The 27,807-nt window shown below is 40.1% G+C and overlaps 1 protein-coding gene across 4 annotated transcripts in view; it reads right to left on the reverse strand.

Annotated features, from left to right (window-relative positions):
• The window catches only part of SLC36A2 (solute carrier family 36 member 2), a 64,578-nt gene that overhangs the window by 18,543 nt on the left and 18,228 nt on the right, over positions 1–27,807 (reverse strand). For 2 of the 4 annotated variants that reach the window (XR_010380403.1, XM_010987278.3), the window contains exons 1-4: positions 5,702–6,134; positions 2,493–2,583; positions 1,818–1,906; positions 1,181–1,276 (exon numbers count right to left, since the gene is read on the reverse strand). Coding sequence is in view for 3 of the 4 variants with exons in the window: in XM_010987278.3 (XP_010985580.2) it covers positions 1,181–1,276; positions 1,818–1,906; positions 2,493–2,583; positions 5,702–5,865 (440 nt within the window). In the remaining variant the exon portion in view is untranslated. Of the gene's footprint in view, positions 1–1,180; positions 1,277–1,817; positions 1,907–2,492; positions 2,584–5,701; positions 6,135–20,979; positions 21,110–27,807 lie in introns of those variants that run through there. The other 2 variants (XM_064484462.1, XM_031449378.2) reach the window with 1 other exon arrangement.

Here is a 27,807-nt window from a genome sequence, read left to right on the forward strand (position 1 = left end):
GCAGGAGGAAGACTTCAGCTCACCAAAGGGTGCTTAATGTCATGGTCTTTTTCTCTCTTTATTCTCACTATATACTCTCTCCCTAAAAGACCTCTTCTGTCCCCTGGCCTCATAGCTGACTTCAATTCTGTCTCCTGCCTGAAGATACGCTCAAGCCTATATATATACAACTACCCATTTGACATTTCTACTTGAATATCCAAAACAGAAGTCATCAGAAATCTGAGTCAAACTTGACTCCTTTGTTTTCCCACAACCACGGGATCCAAATTATGATCAAATTCACTTTTCTCCATTGTCACTGCCACCAGCTTGGACCTAGCCATCATTACCACCTGCCTGGACCTTGTCAACAGCCTCCTCATGGGTCTGACTAAATCTATTCTTGCTTCCTTACAATCTATTCTCTTTACAGAAGCCAGACAGATCTTTAGACAATGCAACTATAACTAAAACAGGAAAGCCTCTGATTAAAAGCTTCCAATGGTTTCCTGGTTGTTTTTAAGAAAAGAAAAAAACCTTGAAGAGAGTCTAAAATGTGCAGCTTGGCTGGGCCCCTGAATCTTTCTTCAGCATCATCTCCCTGACTATCTGCCCTCAAGTGACTGGTCCTCCTGTACCCTGAGACCGTCACGTACTCCCTCCTGCTTCGGGACCTTCACATCTTGCTCTTCCTCCTGGGAGGCCCTTTAGGCTCCTGCATTCCCCTAGGTAATTCCTCATTCCTAAGACTGCCTTCCTTCGGAACTCACCTTAACCGTTCCACCCTAGGAAGCCTACCTGAACCCACGCACATCTCCTTACCTGTACGGCAGCAACTAGTACTTCTTTCCTTCAAGGTACTTATCCCAGTGGTTACTAAGTAACTGTGTCCTAAACTAATGTCCACCTTTCCCACTGGACTATGGGTCCTGTGAGGGCAAAGCTTTGTTTGCTTTGTTCCCCATGGTATTTCTAGGGCCTAATTCTAATAAAGTGAATAACATTAAAGCTGCATAGCAAAGAAATGACCCTATTGCTGGGGATATACAAGGAGTGGGACCGGATAAGGAAGACTGCCAATGAACTCCTTCCATGTGAATTGCAATATTCTGTGTTACATAAGCCAAATTTCCAGGGAAGAGGGCATTCCTGACAGCCACATTTCTTCCCCACTTTGGGTCAAGCAAGAACAAGGTACCTTCCCCAATGTGCATGGTTCCGGAGCCAGCTGCTGGGGCTGGCTTCTAGTCCATGCATCACTGTATCCCCGTAGTCCATAAACGGTTTGTTAAGCCTGAAGGAGAGAGGACATACAGTTACCAAGAGGCAGTTTAATCTAAGATCATATACTGAGAAGTCAGGAGACACATAGCACAGCAGGACCTAGCTGGAGTGAGAAGAACACTGGGGCAGGGAACAAAGTATTTTGACACCTGGTGGTATTTCCTTGGTGGCTTGTTTTTCTTGCCTATTAAGTAGGGCAGTTACTACATAACAAGGGTAATAATATATACCTTGCGTGGGTACAGTAGTTTTCATATTCATGATCCCATTGGATCCTCATGACAATTCTCTGAGGCAGGGTTAGGCATGGATTGTTTATGCCCAATTTACAGATGAGCCAAGCAGATAGGCACAATGGCCTGATTGAGATCACCGAATGAGTCACATGGAGGAGTCTCACTTTAGGTCCCTGCCCTGAATGCTTTTCTCTTTTTCTTGGCCTTGTTGGAGGAAATTAAGAAGTAAACTCTTGTTTATATGGGGTATAATTCTGGGATGTCCCTGAGAACCAAGCACCAAAGGAACTGACATGAGAACACTGTTTTCCTCACCTGTGGCAGAAGTGCTGGGCACACCTGACCAGGATGTGCATACAATGGCAGGAGATGAGGCCCATGGCCAGCAAACTGAGCGGGCCCATCTAGAGGACGGGGATGCCAAGGGGCAAGGCAAGAGAGAAGAGAATGGATCTGTGAATAACATGGTAGGGAGGGATTTGGTAGTTCAGGTTTCATTCAAGACTCAAAGAACTATCTAGCAAACTGGTTTGCAAGGCATTTTTAGCAGTAATAGCTATACTTTGTTTTTTCTTTACTGAAGTATAGTTGATTTACAATGTTATATATTCTTTCAAATATGATCTCAAGTAGTACTCCAATAAAGTGTAAAAAGCAATTACAATGACGTGTTATGGTGGGAGTAGAGGACTCAGACTTCTGATGTTTAGTGGCCTTTGAGGCATCCCTCAGCACTAGTGTTTTACAGAGCACAACTGGAAAACTAGTCATCCAACCCCTGCACTCCACAAGGGAGGAAACTGAGGCTCAGCCAGTAGACAAATGACTTGCTAAGGCCACTCAAAGTCCATGGCAGAGCCAGAACTCAAACCCAGACTAGATGTCTAGACTCCAGGTTTAGACCAAGCTGCCTTTCAGTAAGACTACTCAATGTAAGACATTATAAACTCTTAGAGGCTGTCCTCCCCCACCTGTGGCAGCCCCTCTTACCAGGATGCCTGCATTCTTCACAGCCAGGGGTAGTCCCAGGATCCCTGTGCCTATGTTACCTTTCACCAGGTGAACCAAGGTCTGGAATGCTCTAAAGGAGAAGAAAAAGACTTGAGGATGTGGGTTCACGGAGGTGAGGAGATCTGACAGGCGAAATACCTCCTCGTATGCCAAAACCTGAGTTAAGCTGGATAGGTGGGCTCCTGGCCACTTCCCAGTCCCCATAGATTTGCCTGGCACTCGTGGTCTCCTGTAGGGTGACCAACCATCTCAGTTTGCCCAATACTGTCCTGGTTTTAGCAGCTAACACTAAACATATGCCATTAGAACACTAACTATGTAATAGACATTATGCTAAGGATTATATATATTATCTCATGTAATCCTCTTGTCAAGACTAGAAAGTAGGTTATTGCTTTTATTTTTCAGATGAGAAAACTGAGGAATAGAGATTTTTAAACTGACTTATCAAAGGATATATGAAAACTGAGGAATAGAGATTTTTAAAGTGACTTATCAAAGGATATACTGGGGAGGCAGAATTTGAACCCAGGACTGCGTCAGAGTCCCTGTTCCTCACCTCATTTCTACTGGACTGTCTCCTGGAAATGAGCCCGGACAGATGAGTAAAGGGACAGCCCCATTTCATAACTGAGGGAACTGAGGCTCAGAGAGGGGGCAGGGAATAGCCCAAGGTCATAGAACTAGTAGCAGATAAGGAACTGAACTCAGCGAAGAGGGGAAAGTGCAGGCAGCAAAAAGAAATCATTGTGACTTCTGAATGAAGAGGTCAAATAACTTGGGTCCCTAGATATGGTCTGTTGGGACAGGGTTATTCCGGGTTTGGTTTCCAGAGGAATTTTTCCTGCCAGGCCAGCACATCAAACTGGGGAATGGCATGTCTCCTCCTATCCTCCAAAAAAACAAAACCAAAAACTCAGACCCTTTTTTAAAGACTGATGTGAAGGTAGACCAGAAATTAGGTTTCAATCACCAAGGAGAAAGTTCTACGGAGGTATCCTCTCTAGTGGTGAAATAACAGACCAACCTATTTTTATACCTCTTTGTACCTGGACCAGGTTAAACCAAGGTGAGTATTACATCCACAACTTCAGAAATCTTGGAAATTTCCCATGAGAGACTTCCAGTGAGGAGACTTACTGTGAGGAGCAGCAGAGGTATTGTGGAAGGAGCCTGGTCCCTGGACAAACCAGGGACTAAGACTCAAGGCTACTACTTAACTAGCTGTGTTATCTTGGGCAACATGTCTGCTTTACTGAGCCTCTGTAAGTCTTAGGAGGAATGATGTTTTGAAAGAACTGCCCCAAACACCTGTATCTTTATGTTAATCCCTGAATCCTCTAGCTTCCTGAGGATCTGCCCATTGATTTGTTAAGGGTTAAAGAGAAAAATTGCCGGAGAAAGAGGGTGGAGAGTCTCTGCATGCCTTTCTCTCTCCCTGTGGGTGTCAACATTGCTGACGGAGCACTGCACACCACGGGCCTCCAATGATGGGCTTGTTTTGCAACTAGGATCAACGGGTCACTTTGAAATTTCTAACTAAAGGACTTAGGAAATCAGAATTCAACTTTGGGCCACTCAGCCAACTTAATAATACAATGAGCTGTGTAAAACACTGGGCTGGGAGGCAGTACACCTAGGTTCTAGCCCTAAGTCCTTTGGTGACTTTGGAATGTCACTGTAGTCACTGCAGTTGGCTACTGGGGACTGAGCTTAGTGGCTTCGCTAAGCACACTTCGCACGCTTCGCCTTCGCAGCCATCCTGGGAGGAGCGAACTGTTATCTCACAGGGGAGAAATTAGAGTACCGAGAAGTTCCATCACTTGATCAGGCTGGTAAATAGCTAAAGTGGGAATTCAAACCCAGGTGAGCTGACCCCATAAGTACCATGCTTACCCAACCTGTTTACTACCTCCCTCCAAGTCATAAGCAAGTTCTCACCTGCTTTATTTCTTTGATTCTTAAGTAGCTAAAACTGCCATCAAATCATGTTTTAGTTCAGGGCATAAGAGCTAAGTGGTTCCTCCAAGACCTGTGATTGAGAAATAAACTCAGCAGTGGATGGCCCCAAGGCCTGGAGACCTCACTCTCAGGACTGCAATTTCTAAACAAGCCCCAGGACTAGCCCTTGGGCAACGGAAACACATCATAGCGCCAGTCACTGTGTCCATCCCTGAAATGTCCTGCAGGGTGGCAATGGAGAGGGGTTTGCCTGCCTCTTACAGTAACTGCCCCTCCTTGCTGCACACTGGCCCCCCCTCCCGCACAACCTTTCAGATTTAATTTCCACAGGCAACCTCCTTAAATTCACACTGCCACCAATTTATCCCTGTTTTGCAAAACGGAGGCATAGAGAAGGAAGGAGCAGAATCACAATGTGGACGCAAGTTTTCTTTCTACTGTACCGATGGTGTCAACATTTTCTTCTTAAAGTGCAGAACGTCATCACTATGCCTACCACCCCAGCTATTTTTCCTCAGTGAACTAGCCATGCTGCCTGAGTGGTAGAGGCAAAGGAAACGGGAGCCCGGTAGCTTGGCTCTCTTGCAGAAACCCTCTGAGTACACCCCTCCTTGTTAACGGTTAGAAAGCATTGCAAGGGATCCCCCGCTTCCCCTCAAACACAGTCCAGAGAGGTGGAAGAAATCAGACTCTTCCACGTATTGCGCTTTACACATAGTCACTGCAGTTCTCAACTGAAGTAGAAGCCCAGGGAACTGCAGGAAGGAGGCAAGGAAGAGGAAATGCTTGGGTACCTGTGGTTTTAGCTCAAGTGTCACCTTCTCTTCCAAGAAGCTGGGGATTCTGCCCTCCCTCCCCAACATTATCAGAGTTGGCTAGGAACAAATCTGACTCCAGGGCTATACCTCAACTAAAAACAAACAGACTCTAGAGCCACCACTGGATTCCAGCCGCCATCCTGCCAATGAGCCAGTGCATGTCCTTGGGTAATTTGTCTTAGTTTCACCACCTGCACGAGTTGGAGGGTGGATCACTATATCCTAAGGGCTTTCTGGTAGTCTTCCCTCCTGCCTCTTTAAGCTCTCAACTTGATTCAGCCTCTGACTGTATCTTTTGAGGCTCCTGCACGATGGCTTGTGGGCCAGACACACCCACCTTGGGGTTTTCGCCACTGCAAGCTTCCAGGCTGGAAGGCAGAAATGGGGATGGCAGAAAAAAGCACTCACGTTATGCCCTTCGTCGTTTCCAAGCCCGGCGACTCTGAAGGGCTCCCATCCAAGAAACCGGAGTCCTTGTTCTGCAGCTTCTCGGCACTTTGGGGAGGGGACTTGAGGTCCATTTTGAGGTCAACAGCTCCTGGGGGACCCTCAGCACTCTTTGTCATGGGCATGACTGCTTCAGAAAGACAGGGCTCCTGGCTATGGTCAGGGGTCTGCACTGAGCAGGAAGGTGTCTAGTCAGGTGCAAACTCCAGCTCAGTGGCTTGTGCCTTAGCAGGCTCTGGCCAAGCTAGAATGAAGCCCCGCCCACCTCCCCCGGAGGGTGCTCCTCCTGCCTGAAGAAGCCCAGTGGAAGAGGATCACTCTCCAGCAGGAGGAGAGGAAGGGAGGGTTTTGGGAAAGGAGTCATCCATGTTTACCTAATAACAGTAATGGCAACAGCGACTACAACACTGATCATTTTAAAAACTAATATTTATTAATCACTTCACTAAGGGATAGATACTCTCCCTAAGTGCTTTACCTTTATTTTCTCATTTAATCCTGTACATTAAATGATGAGGAAATCAGGCTCTGAACTAAATGGATCTGCCTAAGCTAGAAAGTGCCAGAGTAAGGACGAGAGCCCAGTGCATCAGGCTTTTTAACCAATGCCCTATTTCTGCCTCCAAGAGACTATCTACACACCCCCACCTCCTTATTCAACCCAGGACAGGGGCTTCACTTCTCACTGGCTGTGTATTTGTTGTAAGGCATCCTCTGGGAGCTCCCCTTTCTTAAGCTGGAAAAAAAGGAGCACTTACTCACCTCTAACTGCTTCTTAGCTTCTGTGAGGCTCCAGGGAGAGAGGAATGGGGATTCTTTTGGGAAGGGAAGGAGAGGCAGAGATTGTACAACCCCTAGCCACACTTTACTGGGTAGGATGCTGGCATCAGGAGAGGCCGTGATCTGCCTAAGGTCACATGTGACAGTCAGGATAGAACTCTGCAGCTAAAGAAGGTTTTGGAGGTTTCTCTAGTGTTCCATTCTCTGTCATTATCTCTACTTCAGTGACAGATGAATGGGCCAAAATTTCCTCCTCCTTCAAAATTATAGCATTTTACTCAAGCCATACCACTCCCCGTACCATTATCCCATGTGCCATGAGCTTTACTTAAATGATCTCACAACTAACTGGTAGCAACTGAGATAGATTTGCCTGAGCCCCTCCCTTACATGGGGCCCTTTCCAAGGTCCTCCAGGCAATTTTGAATTTGTAATTTTGTATTCTTTTTCTTAAAGAGGCCCTCTCCACCCCTTACTTCTACCCACAACCTCATTCCCAGGGTATAAGCTTCAGGCCCCATAAAGCCTGTCTACTTTTCTGGGTAGCACTGTTATTTTGTTTTCACACATGTGGAAACTGAGGCTCGGGGAAGTAAACAATAGCTTGCTTAAGGCCACAACAACTCCTTCGCAGAGCCCAAACTCTGCCCTTGTCATATCTTCCTATCTCTGAAGCCTGTAGCTTTGACCACTACACTGACCCCTGGGTTTGAATACTGGCCCCACCCTTCAAGTTTCTTGCCCTGAATCAACGGAAACACTGCGGTTTGAGAAAAATCCTCTATTCACTTGTCTGGCACCATTACGTGGCAGTATTTCTGGCCTGAGGGCAGGCAAGATGCATCCTCTGGCCTGTTTATTCACAGCATTGAGAGTCCATAATGCAATTCTAATCTCAGATTTCATCCAACTGACAGGTCTTTGTTCTGGCTGAGGCAACAAGATTGGTCAATAAGATTGTCAAGGATCTTGAGATGTTCAGGTATAAGGCTAGTTCTTGTTTCCTCTCCAGTTGTGAGAAGACCCCAAGTTAATCTTCAAACCTTTGGGAAAGGGGTTGCTGGAATATCAGAATTTTGCTGGGGTCCTTTCCAGATATCAGGTAAACGAACACTTGCAGGGCACTGCCTGCAGGCTTCCAACTTGTACCACCTGTCCGCAGGCAGGAGGGCATCCTCCAGGGTGGGAGCCTCCAGATAAGCCCTTCTAACACTGGCCCAAGCATCTGCGGCTCTGGGTTCCACCACGGCTCTACCGTGAAGCTGATGTGACCCTAGGAAAGGTATTGCTCCTCTTTCCCCCTTGCTGACACGGGCACTAGGTTATAGAAGACTTTTGAAGAACTGAAGCCCCCAGGGCCTGTGCTTTTCATTCTCAATGGATGCTGAGATACAGGCCTAGCTTCCCTTGGGGCACAAGCAACTTATGTGAGGACTGCCTAAACTGCTTGACATCTGCACAGACAGTGGTACAAATGGGATTTTAATCATGATAACCTTTTATCATCCTTTAGAATAACTAGGGAGCCTTGTCTTTTTTTTTTTTTTAACGGCAGTTTGGAAAGTTGGTGTGTTATCAGAACCATCTGGGAAGATAATAAAGCACAGAGAGACCCAGACTCACTGAAGTAGGAAGAATTTGGGCCTTTTTGTTTTTACTACATTCCCCAGGTGGTTCTGATACTGGCCAGAATTTGAGTTCTAGTATTCTACGGAGTAGGAGGACTTGCCCACTCTTTAATAGATACCCGAGGCAGAGATCTGGGGAATGCTTTGCCTGAGGTGGTATAATCTATGGAAATGAACACAAGTACTCTTTTGGGCTGGAAGTTAGGGACTTCAGAAACAACAATGCAACCAATACATAAGTGAAATTTATTACCTTATCCTTGTTCCCTCAGGCACCTTTTCATTGCCTGTGGCTGTTTACTGCGGTTCTCCCATTGCCTAGATAATAATTCTAATACTAACTCACTTGTGCCTAGCTTTAGACTAAGTGTGTTACATAAGGTAGGCACTATTAATTATCCTCACTTTATAGATGAGGAAACCCAGGCTCAGAGAGTTTACTTCACTCGCCTAAGGTGACACAGTTAGTATTAGAGGCAGAGCTCTGATTTGAATTCAAGCCTCTGAAGCTGTAGTTTAGTTATCCTGTTCCCCTACTATGCCTAATGCATAGTAGAAACTCCAAAATTAAAAAACAAAAACAAAAACAAAAAACACTCCCATGTACATAGCTTATGTGGTTTAAGACTTTGGGGTTTCATGCATCAATCAAATTTCCAAATGAATTTTAGAGACTGGCATTTGAAAACAAAAGATGTTGTCTGTCATTCTGGTAAACAAAGAGTAGTGCCTGTCATTCCATTTCTACAACCTCAAGCCGATCAAGTCAGTTGCCGACTGATACTGACAGTGTGCCCTGAAGGGAATTCTGTGCTTTGGATACTGGCCCTAGGTAGTTAAGATGCGTATCTAAGGAATAACTTCAATGAACCCAAATTCTTGTACCTTCCCATACAAATAAAAGCACTACAACTTTTAACTTGAGATATGTGTTCCTTGTGATTAGTAGTGGTCTTTTGATGTTTGTTTGTATTTTTTCCCAGCAAAAACTCATATATCCTGGTTCCACCCTTATCTCTTCGGAGCACTTCCTCAGAGGTATCTGAGGCTGTCTCCCGGGCTATAGTCCTCAGTAAGTTCCCCAAATAAAACTTAACTGACAACTTTTATGTTGCGCAATTTTCTTTCAGTTGACAATTCAGGTGACTATGAAGGGATCCAGAGCAGACTTTTCTCCTTTGTCTGAACTCAGTGAGGATCCAGAATCTTCATACTAACAGCAGCCCCTTGTGCCTGTCTGCTCCTTGGTGAGTCCAGACGAAATTTAGGTGAGCCTCTCTTTGGTATTGGATTTCCCTTTATTGGCTGATGACCCTAACTTTTATTTGGTGGTGGATAAACTCTTTGTTTTTATTTGGTGGTAGATAAGCTCTTTCAAGGTTTTTTTTTGAAATTAGTTTCAAGAAGTGGTACCTGGGTTACCCAGTTAAAAAAAACTCTAAGTAAGTTCGTATTGGGTGATTAGGTAGGAGACTGGCCTGTTGTTTCCCTTAAATTGGCTACTTTAATAGAATTTGTCAGAATTAAAGTGAAAATAAAGCATGAGAGTTTTCAGCTCCAAAGAGGAAAAGGGGCATCTCCTCCCGGCCAGCAACTGCTTTCTCAGGCAACTGAGAAACTTGCAGGAGTGGTGGAGGCAAGTTCTCATTCCCTGTAGCAGCCCCACAGAGAAACCCACTCATTTAATTAAGAAAACTTGCTTGTTCAGGGACCACACATAAAAGCTGGCCACTCAGTGATGTGAGCACCTATGACGATTTTAGACTGCCAGAGGGAGAAATCAAGACATATAATACAGCTGAAACAACTCTTGGATGACATGTAGATGAATTAAGCTCACAAACAGCACAGTGACCCATCACACAATCATTACTAGCAGTTTTATCTTGACAAACCAACCTGAATGGGAAACAAAGCTTTCAAAATTAAAGAAAAAGGAGTAATAGGTTACCAGCCTTCAACTAACACCCCAGCCAGGTTCATGTACATTACTTATAGAATTTACACTTGCAAATACTTACTTATTTTGGAAAATTACACTAAGGGAGATCTCAGCCTAAAATGGCCAACTTGGGGTTTTTCAGACATTCCAAAATTAATTTTTGTGTGTGTCCACAGCTAGAGAAAGCTGGCCATAAGATCAAACAGACTGAATAGAATGCTTATTTTGATTGGTATTTAGAAACTTCTAAAAGAGGAAATGATAAAGTAACTTCTTTGCAGGAAATCAACCCAAAAATTGCTTGAAACAATATTAGAGTTTAAACAAAAGCTGCTAGTGTTAACCTTGCCTCTCCCTCTGCTACTCCCTCATAACTGCCTGACCCAGATGCTCTCTCTTTCTTCTGTCACCTTCACCTTCTGCTGTTCCCCCCAGCCCCTGCCAGTAAAGCCCCTGCATTTCTCTCCTTGTGCCTCTAAGATGTAAATGTTCTAACTGATCTTCTTAGGCATTTTGTTCTGTGTTTTGAGAGTTTGTCCTCTGCCATCCAGAAGGTACATTCAAAAAGACTAGGATTCCAAACAGTCTTTTTATCTGGCTGTGCCAACTCTCAAGGAATTTTATCATAAGGGGTCCCAGTGGATAAGAGGTCTTTGTCATCTCAACCTTTGTTGCATCACCTGTACACTGAAGGCCTTTACTTTCTTAGACTTTTTTGGGAGTAAACTTTCTAGATCTTGTAAAGACTGCATCTTTTGTACTCTCTTTTGTGAATGCATCTTGTATCTTGAATGGTTTGAGTTGCTATTAAAATACTATTCGCCAACAGCTAGACAAATGGATCCTTTAAGTTGGAGAAACTTCTAAATTGGTGATTTTTTAAGAGAACTCTCTTACAAATAGCTGTTTTTTATTGGTACCTATTAAAAGACCAAATTAGAACGTGTATACAAAAAATATAACAGTTAACCGTTATACTTTGGTAACCGTAAGTTTGCTTTCTATGTATGTGAGTCTGTTTCTGTTTTATAAATAAGTTCATTTGTGTCATTTTAAAAATTCCACACATAAGTGATATCATATGATATTTGTTTTTCTCTTTCTGATTTACTTTACTTAGATAATCTCTAGGTCCATCCATATTGTGGAAAATGGCATTATTCCATTCTCTTTTATGGCTGAGTAGTATATATACCACAACTTCTTTATCCAATCATCTGTTGATGGACATTAGGTTGATTCCATGTCTTGGCTATTGTAAATTGTGCTGCTATGAACACGGGGGTGAATGTATCTTTTCAAATTAGTTTTCTCCAGATATATGCCAAGAAGTAGAATTGCTGGATCATATGGTAAGTCTGTTTTGAGTTTTTTAAGGACTCCCCATACTGTTTTCCACAATGGCTGCACCAAACTACATTCCCACCAACAGTGTAGGAGGGAACCCTTTTCTCCACACCCTCTCCAGCATTTATCTTTTGTGGACTTTTTAACGATGGCCATTCTGACTGGTGTGAGGTGATACCTCATTGTAGTTTTGATTTGTATTTCTCTGATAATTAGTGATATCGAGCATCTTTTCATGTGCCTATTGGCCATCTATATGTTTTCATTGGAGAGATATCTGCTTAGGTCATCTGCCCATTTTTCAATAGGGCTGTCTGGCTTTTTCTTATTGAGTTGTATGAGCTGTTTGTACATTTTGGAACTTAAGCCCTTATCAGTCACATCACTTATCATTTGCAAATATTTTCTCCTGGTGTGCACATTGTTTTTTCATTTTGTTTATGGTTTCCTTTGCTGTGCAAAAATATATAAGTTTAATTAGGTCCCATTTGCTTATTTTCTTTTATTTCTGTTGCCTTGGGAGACTGACCTAGGAAAACATTCTTAAAATTTTTGTCAGAGAATGTTCTATATTCTCTTCTAGGAGATTTATGGTGTCCTTTCTTATGTTTAAGTCTATAAGCCATTTTGAGTTTATATTTGTGTATGGTATGAGGGAGTGTTCTAACTTCACGAATTCATACACGGCTGTCCAGCTTTCCGAACACCACTTGTCAAAGAAACTGTACATTTTCTCCATTGTATATTCTTGCTTCCTTCTCAAAGATTAATTGACCATAGGTGTCTGGGTTTATTTCTGGATTCTCTGTTCTCTTCCATTGATCTATATGTCTGTTTTTGTGCCAGTACCATGCTGTTTTGATTACTGTAGCTTTGTAGTATAGTCTGAAGTTTGGGAAGGTTATGCCTCCAGCTTCACTCTTTTTCTTCAGTATTTCTTTGGCAATTTGGGGTCTTTTGTGATTCTATATAAATTTTAGAATTATTTGTTCTAGTTCTGTGAAAAATGTCCTGGTTAATTTGATAGGAATCACATTAAATCTGTAGATTGCTTTGGGTAGTATGACCATTTTAACAATATTAATTCTTCCAATCCAAGAGCGTGGGATATGTTTCCATTTCTTTAAATCACCTTTAATTTCCTTTATCAATGTTTTATAGTTCTCAGCATATACATCTTTTACCCCCTTAGTCAAGGTTTAGTCCTAAGTATTTTCTCTTTTTGATGTGATTTTAAAAGGGATTTTTTTTTTAACTTTCCTTTTCTGATATTTCATTGTTAGTGTAAAGAAATGCAACAGATTTCTCTATGTTAGTCTTGTATCCTGCTACCTTCCTGAATTCATTTATCAGCTGTAGTAGTTTCTGTGTGGAGTCTTTAGGGTTTTCTATATACAGTATCATGTCATCTGCATATAGTGACAATTTTACCTCTTCCCTTCCAATGTAGATGCCTTTTATTTCTTTTTCTTGTCTGATTGCTACGCTAGGACTTTCAAAACTATGTTGAATAGAAACTGTGAGAGTGGGCATCTTTGTCTTGTACTAAATCTTAGTGGGAAGGCTTTCAATTTTTCAGCGTTGAGTATTGTGCTGGCTGTAGGTTTGTCATAAATAGCTTTTATTATGCTGAGATATGTTTCCTCTATACCCACTTTGGTGAGAGTTTTTATCATGAATGAATGTTGAATTTTATCAAATGCTTTTTCTGCATCTATTGAAATGATCATGTGGTTTTTGCCCTTTTCTTTGTTGTTGATGTGGTGTATCACATTGATTGATCTGTGTACGTTGAACCATTCTTCTGATTCTGGGATTAATCTGAATTGATCATAGTGTATGATCTTTTTTATGTGTTGTTGGATTTGGTTTGCTAATATTTTGTTGTGAGTTTTTGCTTCTATATTAATCTGAGATTTTGGCTTGTAATTTTCTTTTTGGGTAGTGTCTTTGTCTGGTTTTGGTATCAGGTTTTGGTATCAGGCTTCATAGAATGGGTTTAGAAATGTTCCTCTCTATTCAATATTCTGGAAGAGTTTGAGGAGGATAAGTATAAGTCCTTCTTTGTATGTTTGGCAGAATCCCCAGTGAAGCTATTCTGTCCTGGACTTTTGTTTGCAAGGATTTTTTTTTTTTTTTCTTTTCCATTCCAGATTCTCTTTCACTTCTAGTGATTGGTCTGTTCAAATTATCTATTTCTTTTTGATTCAATTTTGGTAGACTGTATGTTTCTAGAAACTTGTCTATTTCTTCTAAGTTGTCCAATTTGTTGACATATAATTGTTCATAGTATTCTTTTTTTTTTTTTTTTTGTATTTCTTGGAATCAGTTGTACTTTCTCTTCTTTCATTTCTTACTTTGTTTATTTGTGTCCTCTCTTTTCTTCCTGGTGAGCCTGCCCAGAGGTTTGACAATTTTGTTTACTCTTTCAGAAAACCAGCTGTTGGTTTTATTGATTCTTTCATTTCTGTTTTATTTATTTCCTTCCTGATCTTTATTCTTTCCTTCTACTGACTTTAGGTTTTGTTTGTTCTTCTTTTTCTAATTCTTTTAGGTGGTAGGTTAGATTGTTTATTTGAGATATCTCTTGTTTTCTGAGGAAGGCCTGTATCACTATGAACTTCCCTCTTAAGACTGCTTTTTTCCCTTAAATTAAGAACTCTTTTAATTTAAAACAAACAAACAAACAAATCTGATTTGGGAAGTCTTATTTGTGGTCTTGGTTTCCCCTCAAAGGGTCTTACAGATGCTAATAAAAACATTAGATTAATTAATGTTAATTAGGTTGATTAACAGGGGACTAAGAAGCAGCTGAGGGGAAGGTCAAGAGACTTCTTCCCAAAAAGGTGAAACTTTTAAGAGTACTCTTCCCAACAGTATGGAAGGCTTTAGATGGTTATTAAGAAATAGAATAAATAAAGTGGATATTGATGGCGTTAAAACAAAGGTTTTGATACAACACCACCCAAAGCTGGATGGGCCAAAGGGACTCCCTATTGGTCACGCCAACATTAAAAGGACCAAAGAAGTCTACTCTATTTACCTCTAATTAAAAAAAAAAAAATTTATAAGGCTGGAAGAAAATTACACAGAGATACTTGATAAGCAATTGCTTGGGGGCAACAGTTAGACCAATTAATCAGGTTAAAGACTGACAAAAGGGCCTGAGCCCCTTGGCTCAATCCTTCCCCAGGAACCCCAAAGCCTTTTATACAAAAATGGATAAAATGGCTGGGGGATAAAAGGGAAAGTTTCTGGGACTCCAAGCTAAGACTTGTTGATTGGGTTCTAAGGGAAGCTAAAGTTAAAGGTATGAGTTGATACAACTGAGATAAAAGTCTATAAAAATTGGTGTATTTGAATGGGCTTATATAAGATGGTTACATCTCTTTGCTTAATTATTTTACAGAATAGACATTATGTCTCACTGGGGAATGCTTTCCCTGCCTGGTATTATAAGACAAGGCTTATAAATCCGCCTCCAAAGCAATATTAATTAAAATACTAAAATACCAAAAGAAACCACTACAGTTACCTGAGCCCACACAACATGAAGTAAAAACTGGGGGTTAATATTCAGGAGCTAGGAAAAGTAATAATGGAGATTTTTTTTGCCCCTAGGATAAATTGCTCTGGATTTAACTTGTGTATTCAGAAAAAGTGCCTTTTGTTGAATGCTTTGTGAAAACTTCTGAAAAGGCATGATAAACTGAATCCTTAAGTTCTAGAACATAGAACTCTTGGTTTCCGGGTTAGTTGGAAATCTTGTCACTAATTAAAAAGCAAATTAAGGAAAATGTAGTTGGGCAAATCAATCTTTTGATATTATTTAGGTGGCATGCCAGTTCTTTGGGGGATTAAAAGCAACTGTCTTTTTTGTTTGTTTGTTTGTTTTATTTTCCAGATGGAGGTCATTAGGTTTCCTTATTTATTTTTGATAGAGGTACTGGAGATTGAACCCAGGATCTCATGCACGCTAGGATCCACTCTACGACTGAGCTATACCCTCTCCCCCGAAAAGCAACTATCTTTGTCTTGCAGCTCTCTACATAACAGAAATGTAAACACCCACATTGACCTGAGACTGAGCCTAATTAGCTCAATCAAGTAGAAACTGAAACCAAAGGGAAAAAGAGCTTTTTAAACTCAAACTGCTAAAAAGGCTCCTTCACCCAAAATCTAATTCATAGTCTCCAGAAGGATTTATCCAGGACAAATATAAATCTTAAAAGTCTTCTCCACAAATAGTAAAAAGCCTTAGTCATCTGAGCAAATAAATTTAAGTCATTTCAACTGTGATTTACAAACTAGTAAGTTTATATTGTAACACCGGATTCATGACTAAGTTTTAAAAATCAAACTATAAGATCTCTGGTTATGTCTGTTTAAATGTCTTTGTGTGCATTACACATGTATGTCTCTACCTTCAGATAGTATTACCAAAATTAAATTTGTAGAAGAGCTTTATTTAACTGACTTAAAAGGAAATGCTTACAAGTTAAATATTTCTAAATGTAACAGAAACTAGCCCAAATGAATTTCAAGTTCACAAGATCTAGGAAATATTCAATATTAAATTAATATTAGTTACTAAAACTTAAGTTTGTTGGTTTAGCTAATATAGACATCTGTTACTTTTATTGCACCTAGGTTTACTAATAGTTAAATAAGGTCATATTATCTACGTTATAAAATTCATTGGTAAGAAAAATGGCTGACTTGGTTTAACGTCTCATAAATGTTTCATGTGTAATTTAAACACAATTGTTGGGAAAAGTGAATTAAATAGATATAGATGGAATAAGAGCTTTTAAGTGATCTCTTTTAAGAATAAATATGTTTCATGGTATGTCTACTTAAAATTAATTTCTCCAGATTTTTGGTAACTTGAAGCTTTAGAGTTTTGCCAAGTTAAGCTAAATAATGAAAGCTCATTAAGTATCTATATCATTCCCAAATAAAATAAGATACTGAGACATTCATTATTGAATACAGGCTTCCTTTTGCAGAGAAACTAAAGGTATTTAGGACTACTAATAAAAATGTTTGGTGCTACACTGAAAATTTTTCTATAAAAAAGCACATATTTTTAAAAATCACAATGTTTATAAGTTTGCCAACCTACAGAATACTAATATAAAAGGGAGTTCATAATTGCTTACTTCTTAGTTTTCACTAGAAATTAAAGTTTTTAAAAGTTCAGAATTCTAATTAATATATGTAGGTAAAACTACTAAAATTAATAAAGAGAACAACTTTATATGAAAGGAAAAGGTATAAGGAATGGAAATGTATTTTGTTAAGGGAAAAGAAAATAATTTTTTCCTGGAGAAAGAGAAAGAAAGGGAAAAACATAGGACAAAATCTGAAAGTAAAAAAGAAAGTTGTAAAACGTTTGTGGGAAAGGAACTCTGAGAAAAGTTTTGCTCATGGTTAAGACTGGCTAAGATTAAAATAAAAAAATAGATTTTAATATCAAAAGCTGGTACAAACTATTATGCTACACACCAGAAATTGACACAACATTGTATATTCACTATAATTGAAAAAACAAGTAAAAAAAGAAAAAGGTGACAAAACTAGAATTTGGTTTTCTATGTTAAGAGAACAAAGTTTTCTTGGAATATTGATCTGCTTTTGATAATGGGTTGTAAATTTTCTTTACCATTTAAGTTATCTGCTGTAACTTTCTGTATTTGTCTTTAAAATTGTTTATTGCCACTCTGGTTGAATGAGTAAGTATTGTTTTGCAGTGATCTATGATCCTAATTGACCAAGTGTTTTAAAACCTTTTGATATCTTTGACAGACTCAATTCTAAATGAAGTTCTTTTGACCTCTAGCTAACTTTGGGATGCCTCAAAGGACCCCTGAAACACCACCAAAAGAGAGATTAAACTAGTTAGGTTTATTTTCTATGTTTAATTACATGGGAAACATTGTCAAATAAGTGGCAGTAAACCTTCTTGGGTTATGTTGTATGGGTATGTATCATTAACATAGATATTACAAAAATTATATGGAATTCCTAAAAATCTGGTAAGTCCGGTATAATCATTATCAGTCATAATTCTAGTTATTTTAGAATGTTGTATGTCACAGAAATAACCAAGTTTCTTTGTCAGCTGCATGTAATCAGATCTTTAACCATGCCATTTAAAGTCATCTGTCATTGCTTCACTCTGATGCTTGAAGATTTTTCAAGAAGATTCATAAAAGGGACTTTTTGACAAATAAGGTTTCTAATGACTTTTAGATCATATTACCAAACAGGGTAAGAAATTACAAAACTCTAATGGAAAACCTGATGCCTTCATCCAGATCAACAGGAATTAACTGCATAGGACTGAATGAACAGATAAATATGATTTATAATTTTATGACTTTTTGTCTGAACTATTACAGGCTTTTAATCTTTGTTTTCTAGAAAATTTTTCCTTTTATGCTAACTATGACCTACATCAAGTTGATAAAGTATACCTTTATAAATGAAGATGAAATATTTATCTTTTTCTCTGCCTGATCTGTCCAGAATTTGGCTTCTCCAGCTGGTTCCCCTCTGAACTTGATAGTTTATTGTGATTCAAATTACAACTACTTATACTAATCATTGTTTTAAATTGTTCTCTCTTCATTGTATTCAAAAGGTTTATGCTTTGTGTCTCTCTCTGGTGTACTATGATCTTATTAATGTTACTAGCTATATTACTTGTATCCTGTCTATCTCTTAAGATTGCTATCTCTGGCTTTACCCAATGTGTAATCAGGCCTCCAACAAAATTAATGATGGCTAAATGTCTTGAGGCAATTGATCAGATATATAACTCTATATAAAATAATTGTAATAGTGCAACTCTAGATACAGGAAGAAACAACAAGGGAAAACAGTTCCTGGATCATAATAAACTAGTAAAACAGTTGATACAGAGAATTTTGGGTTATCAACAGGGCCTAACCCAAAAAATAGACCATTCAGTGGCTTACCAACAAAATCCTTGTCTGATTTAGTAATGAGACTTCCTAGCACCCTGGGACAAACTGGTCATGAAACTGGTCCCAAAACGTGGTCAATTTTATGACCCACAGGGAACACTATAAACAAAGAATGGTGCCTGCCATTCCAGTTCTACAAGGATAAAGCCATTAGCCACTGCAGTCTCCCACTGACAGTGCACCCTGGAGCATTCAGGAAGCATTTTATGCTTTGGATACGGGCCCAAGATAGTTAAGATGTATATCTAAGGAATGATTTCAATGAACTGAGATTCTTGCATCTTCCCATTCAAAAAAGGCACAAAATCCTTAACTTGAGATGTATGTTCTTCGTGATTAGCAGTAGTCTTTTCATGTTTGACTACCTTTCTTCTCAGTTAAAAAACCTTCTGTATATCCTAATTCCTCCCTTATTTCTTTGGAGCACTTCCTCAGAGGCATCTGAGAGGCTGTCTCGCGGACTATAGTTGTCAGTAAGGTTCCCGGATAAAGCTTAACTTGCACTTTTTACTTTATGTTTTTTCTTACAGCTGACACATTGCCAAATTCTCATTTTTCTCTGTAAGGATCTTAAAAATATCCCTGTTATTTCTTAAAAGAAAGAACATTTCAACCCCTCAATGCTGAAGGACGCATCTCGGGATAAAGGACACTGTTTTAATGCTAAGAGTACTCCTCCCCTTTCTCGTAAGTCAAAGCTCTGTTCCTTTGGTTCCTCATTGTGAAATGATGAGCACATTTATTGTTTTCCAGGCAAAAGGGAGAATTCAATGAGAAAAGGGACAAGTACAGGACCTGAATCACAGTTAGTGCCCCAGAGAGGGGGGCTATTTTTATTATATCACTTCATTACTAGAGGGAACTTGAAAGGTCATGTTGTTGAGCAGTACTATCTCACCAATCAGGGAACTGAGGCCCAAGAGGGGAAGGGACACAGTGGTGCCATGGCAGGACTGAGACTGTAACCCAGCCCAGGTCTCCTGACTTCCCAGCCCTGTTGTTTTCACCATTTCCCAAGCACCCTGAAATGTAGTAAAAACAGGAAGTTTATTTCATTCATTCAACAAATATTTGCCAAGTCACTACCATATTCTGAATGCTGCCGTAGGACCAGGAAGAAGGAGAACAAGCAGAACAAGTGCCTGTGCCTTAGCTAGAGCTGCACAACAGAGTACAGCAGGCCGCGTGGCTTTAACACAAACATTTATTTTCTCACAATTCCGGGGGCTGGAAGTCCCAGGTCAGGGTCTGGCAGGGTCAGCTCCTGGTGAGAGCTCTCTTGTAGACGGCTGCCTTTTCCCTATGTCCTCACATGGTCTTCCTGGGGTGTGTGTGTGTGTGTGTGTGTGTCTCCAAGTCATGTCAGGAGGTTCTGTATCTTCCATGTAGTAGATGCAGCTATGATAAGGACAAATGAGATCATGCCTGTAAACTACTTAGCACATGGGAAACATTCAATAAATATGTGCTATTCATTCTCCTTTTTAATGATGAGTATGAATTACTCAGAAAACTAAATCAAAGTGGTCACACTATATTTTTCCAAACATTTTTATTCACACATTAGATTATGAATGAGAATTTCTATTCTTTAGGGCTATTAATTTATAGTAGCCAAAAATCAATTAGGTCATATACACAAGAAAAAAGGTATCTTGGTTTAGATTTTTTTTTAAGAAAGAAAAATGACATGATTGCATTTTCAGGGAGAGATATTATTAATAATAACCAAAATTTATTGAATCACTTCTAAGTCACTTCTCAGCACTGAGCTTACATAGATTATTTCTAATTACAACCCCATGAAGCAAGTACTGTTATTATTATTTTCCTAATTGAAATAAAGTTGATTTATGTTATATTAGTTTCAGGTGTGCAAAATTAATCCCAAGGACTTAATGGACCTTTTGAAATAGAGAGGCTGTTTACACTGAGGCTGTTGAGAGAACGGCCTATAATGAGGGGCGCTAGCAGTCATGTACCACTGTGTGCTGTGTGCGAAGAGTGTACATGAATAGAGCCCACGCAGAGAAAAACAAACCTGAGAGATGGAGAGAGACTGAGTCCTGGGGATACTTGAGTAGCTGGATCCAGCCATGCCTGAAGTTACATATACGCATGGACTTTTCTTTTTGTTTTAAAACTTAGGCCAGTTTGGGTTGGATTTTAGTCACTTGCAAAGGAAAGAAAGAAATCTGACTAAACATCAGTCATTGCTGGGAGGGCTTTTAGATATCATTTAGTCTAATCCCTTTGTTTGGTAGATGGAGAAACTGAGAGGAGAAGAGAAGTATCTTACTTAGAAGATAGGAGAATTAATGGCCATGTTAAACTAGAATCCAGGTCTCTTGATTAACCCAGTCCACTTATTTCCATGGTTTTCCATGACAGTTTCCTGGCATTCTTCTCTATGCTAAGACAATTCTCACTCATGTCTTTGCTACTCCCCTCTAACGAGGGGATGCCAGCCACCCTCTGCACGTCATCTTTCCAGCTCTGAGGCCAGGACTTCACTCACCAGCAGCTGGGGAGGTTGAGGGTGATGCTCACCTGGGTGGTGGCCCCAAACTTGAGGTAGTCCAAGGCCTCGGAGGTCTTGGGTGGTGATCACCAATATCCCCCCATATAGGATGAGCAGAAACTGGGCACAGTCCCACATCTTGTTTTCAAGAAGCAAAACCTGTGAATGGAGCGGCCATAATTACACAGTGATCTCCATTTATGTTATCATTCTAAATTCATCAATTTCAGTCATGAAAAAGTTTGACAGAGGAAAAGAAAAAGCAAACTGCAATATGTGGTGCCACTAGGTACAACAAACTACTGAATTATAACAATGTCAACCACTAAAAAGACCTTAGGGGACTTCGAGTCCAGCCAGCCACACTCAAGTATCCTCTTCCATGCGCAGGAAAGACTCCACCTCTGAGCAGCCCTGTGGCCAGGGTTGATGATAATAGAAATTACTAATAAAATGTTGCTGTTATAGAAATTACTGATAAAATATATAAGCTGATGTCTTTGCAGGACTTGTGCTTTGGGCTCTGACCACCAGGAGGAGCACCTTCCCTAATTTTAGGTCCGGAAGCACAGGTGTGCAGACTACAGTATAATTTTCGGTTCCTTTTGTGTGGGGGTAGAGGGGAGACTTTCTTATACACCAAAATATGCAGCAGGTCCTGTCCAAAGGATGGAAAAGGAATATAAATTGCACTGGCACCTGGACTGAAGAACTTGTTTCCTTATACGTGGTATGAGTTAGTTGTCTAGAAAACTCTCTACAATGCTCATCCTTTATTCCAGCTCCAGCTGTCTGTAATCAGTAATTCTGTATCTCAGAGTAGTAGTGTGGGGGCATCAGCTCCGAATAATGGTTCAGGCAGCCTTACTCGTGTGTGGGGGGGAGTGGGGGTGTGTGTGAAATGTGTGTGTGTAGGAGCAGTGGGGCAGTTGGTGATGGGGAGATCCAGAGATAATCCTGTCAAAAGTAGAACTAAAAAGGAAACTGAAGATAAAAGAGGAAGACCAGAAGGAGCAACTGACATGAGACATTTGGTCTGGAAGCTGAGAGATGAGGGCTTAAGCCTTGGCTTTGGGATTTGACAGCCTTATGCTCTTAGACTAGATTGCTTCTAGCCCTCAGTTTCTGTGTGTAGATGTGAGTGCATTTTACATATATATACATACATACATATATACACACACACACACCCACCACCCATACGTGGTGTGCATGTATTTTTTTCTGAGCTGTATGAGAATAACTGATTTGTTTTAAAGATTGTGTTCCTCTTGTGATTTCACTCAAAAGTTCAAAGGATAAGAAAATATTTGAAAACCTTTGCTAAGTTCCCTTTTAGTGCTGACTTTTTTCCAGTGCTGGATGAAAACAGATCTAGCACCCAAACATGCCAATTAAGAGCATACCAAAGTAAACAGATTTTAAATATGGACACCATGGTGTTTAAGTAGGTTTACTTGTTAGCTGGGATTGTCATACAGATGTTTTCAGTTCTCCCATTCTATAGATGGACAAAATGAGGTCCATTGAAAAAAGCAGATTTGTTTAACACCCCATAGCTTTCTGTCAGGTACTTTTTTCTCTGGCATGTTAAAGGATGAGGGAGCTGGATGGCCAGAGATGCTCAGTCCTCTCATCTGATGCCTTCACTTTACAGATGGGGACCCAGAGGCTCAGAAAGACTAATGGTGGTCATATTAACAAGGTCCCTTATCTAATACAGATAATGTGAGTAGCTATTATTACTTTGGTTCGTATGATAGGCCAGGCAATATGCAAAGTGCTTTAAACGCACTGTTTAATTCTCACCACAATCCTGAAAGCAGGGATTATTATCTTTAAGGATAAGAAAATTGAGGTTGAGGGCCTCTCTTGCTTTAGTTTCTCCTTCTATAAAACAAGGAAGTTGAACTAAAACAGCATGTCTGAAATGAAAGTCATTTATCATATATATGTTCTACCTGTATTATTTTTCTCATCAAGTCTATGCTTTAAAGGGAAATTGATTTTAGAAAGAAGTATTATAGTGCAACTCTAAAATCACCATGAATAGAACATATCAACACAAATACATAATTTAAGAAAGTAAACAAGCATTACTCATCTCACCACTAAGTTCATCACTTGTACCACCAGAGGCATGGAGGCACACTTTGAAAAGCCACTGAATTAAAGGACTTTCCGGTCCAGTCCTATCTTTGACTCTCTAAGGACACAGAATCCTGGAGGCTGGTGAGATCCGACACTTGAGAGCAATGCTCGTCAACAGACACTAGCCATGGAAGGGAGCAACCACTAAAACTTCACTGTAAACAAGATAATCTGCAGGTTATTGACAGCAAATGGGAACCCAGGAGCCTCTGAGGTTCTTTCTTCTTTCTGGGAGCAGGGAGACACTTTCCCAGCCAGGGGAGCATTGATCTCCTGGGGGGTTTCCACGGTTGCTTGGGCAGGGGGGCCCTCATGAGATAAAGACTACCTGCAGAGTTCACACGCTGCATCCTATCTTTGCCTTGCTTTTGGCTCTTGAAAAGGAGAAATGGTGGAAGCTCAGCCCTTTGGCATTCGACAGGCTTTGTGGTCAGCAGCATTACTGAGTGCTTGGAAACCACAACATGCATGTATAAAGGGCTTTAGAGTGTTGTGACTCAAAGTGTGCTCAGAGGACCAGCAGCATCGGCCTCACCTGGGGGCTTGTCGGGAAAGCACAATCTCAGGTGCCACCCAGACTCCTGAATCAGAACCTGCATTGTCAATGTTCCCAGGTGGTTCGTGTGCACACTGGAGTTTGGGTGGCACTGCTCTGAGCTGCTGCTGACGCGGTTGGTCTGAAGACCACTCCGCACAGCAGTGCTTCAGAGTAATCACTCCTAAACTTGGCTGATCGTCAGAATCAGCTGGGGAACTCTAAAAACCTCACAGATTCCTGGATTCCAAATTCCAAAGATTCAGATCCAGTACAACTGAGGCAAGGCTTGGGAATCTGTCACTAGATAAGGTCTTAAAGTGATTCTGATGCTTAGCCAGGTTTAGGGGAGATAACAGCTTACATTTAAGGAGAACTTAACTGTGTACCAGGCAGGAGGAGCCTAAGCTCTTTACATGTATTAATCCGTTTGAGTCTCACAACAGCCTAAGGAGGTAGGTGTTAGTATTAGTCTCATTTTCCACAGGGGAAAACTGAGGCACAGGAAAGTACCGTAATTTGTCAAACTTTGAAGTGGTAGAGCTATAAACAGAATTCAGGTAACTCGGCTGTAGAGCATGGTTTCTTCGCTTTGGCACTATTGACATTCAGGGTGCCCTGTGCATCGCAGGATGTTTAACTGTGTCCCTGGCTTTCAAGCAGTTATTGGTCATAGCATCCCCTCCTACTAGTGACAACCAAAATTGGCTCCAGACATTGCCAAAACCACCCCTGGCTGAGGACAACTGCTCTAGGGTCTCCACTTGTATTCACTAAACTCACTCTGCTGCCTAAGAACCACTGGGTTCTCATCAGTAGATTTTCACCACAACAGCTTAACAAGAGAGGAATTATTAGTCTCATTCTAAAAGCATGACTTATCCAGCGTCACATGACTTGTGAGTTGCAGCTAGGACTCATATCCACATTTCAAACCTCTCCTTAATTGATCCCACACGTGGTAGATGTCTGGGGGAAGTTTTTGTGCCTCTTGAATGAGCCAAGCTGAAGGCTACAGATGAACTCTGCCCAGTCGTTATTCCTGATTTTTTTTTTCTTTCTTCAAGGTCTGTCATGGATGTCTACAGGATTATCTGCTCAGCAACCCTTCTCCGTATGTCTGAGGTGACCTGACCACACCTCTGTATTAGTTGTGATTTCTATAAGCACTTTCCTAACTATGGATGATTGGTTGAAAGGTGGCACCTGACCCAAGCTGAACCAATGAATTAATTCCTTCCCTGGATTACTGGGACCAGACAGAATGTCAGATTAGTCTCCTTCTGGTGCCTAAAATGGTAAAATGTAAAGCTCAAGAGTTATGAGCAGAGCTGGTTCACATCAAAATACATAGAGCCAACCTAAGTGGAGGCACTGGAAGCCCTGATGTGGCCTGACTCCTGGGTGTGTCTGCTCCTAAGCCTGATTGTCTCAGGATCCTTCTTGGGGTTTGATTGTTCCATGAAAGTTCCCATAATCTTTCTCATACAGTCTCCTTTTGTTCACCAGTTACTTTAGGATGAGTGAATGAGAGTCCTTATTATACTTTTTCCCTGATTAACAAAATACCTACTTGTTGGCGGGGAGCCCTTCTTAGTATCAGTAATCTGCTCCTAAAAATTTGCTCTGTGCAAGCATGCTAATTGATAATCAAGTTCCTACTATTTTGAATGGGAAAAATTATGTCACGTGGCACACCAACCCCAAACACTTAGCCAGATTTTGAAACATAACTAAAACTCAGTAAAGTGTCTGCATGTAAGTAATAAACTGTGATGTTTGGCTATAAATGCTCACAATGTGATACTGAACACAAATTAACATGCTTGTTACAAAAAGTTGCTTTGTCTACAGTAACATCTTCCACATCCTCTTTGTGGACATCTGGTCTGCTTTCTAAGCTGTCTGTGTGGGATTCTAACATTTGACTGTGTCTGGAATATAAGACAATCTAAGAAATGTCTCAAGACATTTCCCAAAGACTGCTTTGTCAAACATGTATTGAGTCTGGAGACATAAATGTAAACATTTCCTAGAAAACACTGTACACAAAAATTGGACATTCGTTCTATGAAGTTTGGGCATTAAAAAAAAAGAGAAATGTTCTATTAGGAAAACAGTGGAAGAACTTTTCTGTGTGACAATCCTGTACATAAGCCAAAAAATACAGATGTATATAAAAAAGCACAATCCAACCTGAAATTTCCTTCCCCAGAGGGAATCATTGTTAACAGGCTGGAGGGTGTGTTTCCAGGCTTTCGTTACACACACACACACACACACACACACACACACACACACACACACCTAAAAAGGCAATATCCTGGGGTGAGGAAACTGTCTGCAGGAGGTGCTGGAAGATAAGGATGTTGGCCAGCACTGAGAAGGTTGACAGGGTTCAGAGGTTCCGGATGAAAATGAACACAGTGGTACCAGGAAGGGAAGTGCCCACACTGCACAGATGCAGACATCCAGGGGTGTGGGAGTCATGACCCATCTGCTCTGGCAATCCCATTGGCTCAATCATCTACAGATAAGAAAGGATGCCTTGAACCTCAGCTGCTATCTGCCTGTCCCCATCTACAAGCGCTAAAGCTTTTCCTGCAAATCAACAGCCCTCAGAAGCACCAGGCCACTGCAGGTTCCTCTGCAGAACATTTTCCTTCTCTCTCAACCTTCTAGTTTTTCACTGCTCAGCCTTCAGAGACAGTGCTCCCCCAAACTAGATCAGACCCCATAAACTAGATCAGAGTACCCAGCCCACTTCCTCAATAAGACTTATTATAGATTATAATTTTACACTAGCATGATGTGTCTTCTCCACTGGAATGTAAGTTTCTCAAAGGTAGGGCCCTTACTCAGTTTGTGCACAATTGTATAGCTAACAATATGACCAGCACATGGCTGATAATCAATACATACTTGTTGAATAAATGAACTCACTTACTGAAAGAGAACTTATAGTGAAATTCTGAACAGAGACAGAGAAAAAGCTTAGACACTTCACTTTTTTTCAACTAAAGTTTTTTTGATGATGACAAAATATTTGATGATGACAGAAAACATGAAGAAGCAAAGAGAAAATATAAAGAGAGCAAAATTATCTTTGGAGACTCTCTTTGCAGTGTTGTTTATAATAGCAATAACAAAATAAAATAAAATAAAATAAAATAAAATAAATAAAAAATAGAAATAACACAGATATCTATTAATAAGAAATTGGTAAATAAATTATGTAGAATGAGTCCATGATCTATTATTAAGCAAGAGAAAAAGTAAATGGCAGATCAGTATCAGAGTTTGAAAACTGTCACTATTTGCAGATGACATGATTTTGTATATAGAAAACCGTAAAGACTCCACCAAAAAGCTATTAAAAGTAATAAATGAATACAGTAAAGTTGCAGGGTACAAAATCAACATACAACAATCTGTTGTATCTCTATACATAACAATGAACTAGCAGGAAGAGAAATTAAGAAAACAATACCATTAACAATCTCAACAAAAAGAATAAAATACCTAGGAACAAGTTAACCAAAGAGGTGAAACATCTATACACTAAAAACTGTAATACATTGTTTAAAGAAATTGAAGACATAAATAAATGGAAAGATATTCTATGCTCATGGATTGGAAAAATTAACAGTGCTAAAAGTACTTAAAGCAATTTACATATTCAACACATTCCTTATCAAAATCCTAACAACATTTTCCACAGAAATAGAACAAAAAATCCTAGTGTTTATATGGAACCACGAAAGACCCCCAAATAAAAAGCAATCCTGAGAAAAAAGAACAAGGATGGAGGTATCACACTCTCTGATTTCAAATTATATTAAAAAGCCATAGTAATCAAAACATCATGGTATTGGCAGAAAAACAGATACAAAAATCAGTGGAATAGAACTGAGAGCCCAGAAAAATCCCACAATACATGGAGAATTAATTTATGACAAAGGAGAAGGAACATACAATGGAGAAAGGATAGTCTCTCTAATAAATGGTGTTGGGAAAACTGAACAGCCACATGCAAAAATAAAACAAAACTAAACAAAAAGAAAAAGAAAAAGAAAAGAAACTAGACTATCCGACATCATACACAAAAATCAACTCAAAGTGGATTAAAGACTTGACTATAAGACCTGAAACCATAAAACTCCTAGAAGAA

The sequence above is a fragment of the Camelus dromedarius genome, chromosome 3 (genome assembly GCF_036321535.1).
Source record: "Camelus dromedarius isolate mCamDro1 chromosome 3, mCamDro1.pat, whole genome shotgun sequence".
NCBI lineage: Eukaryota > Metazoa > Chordata > Mammalia > Artiodactyla > Camelidae > Camelus > Camelus dromedarius.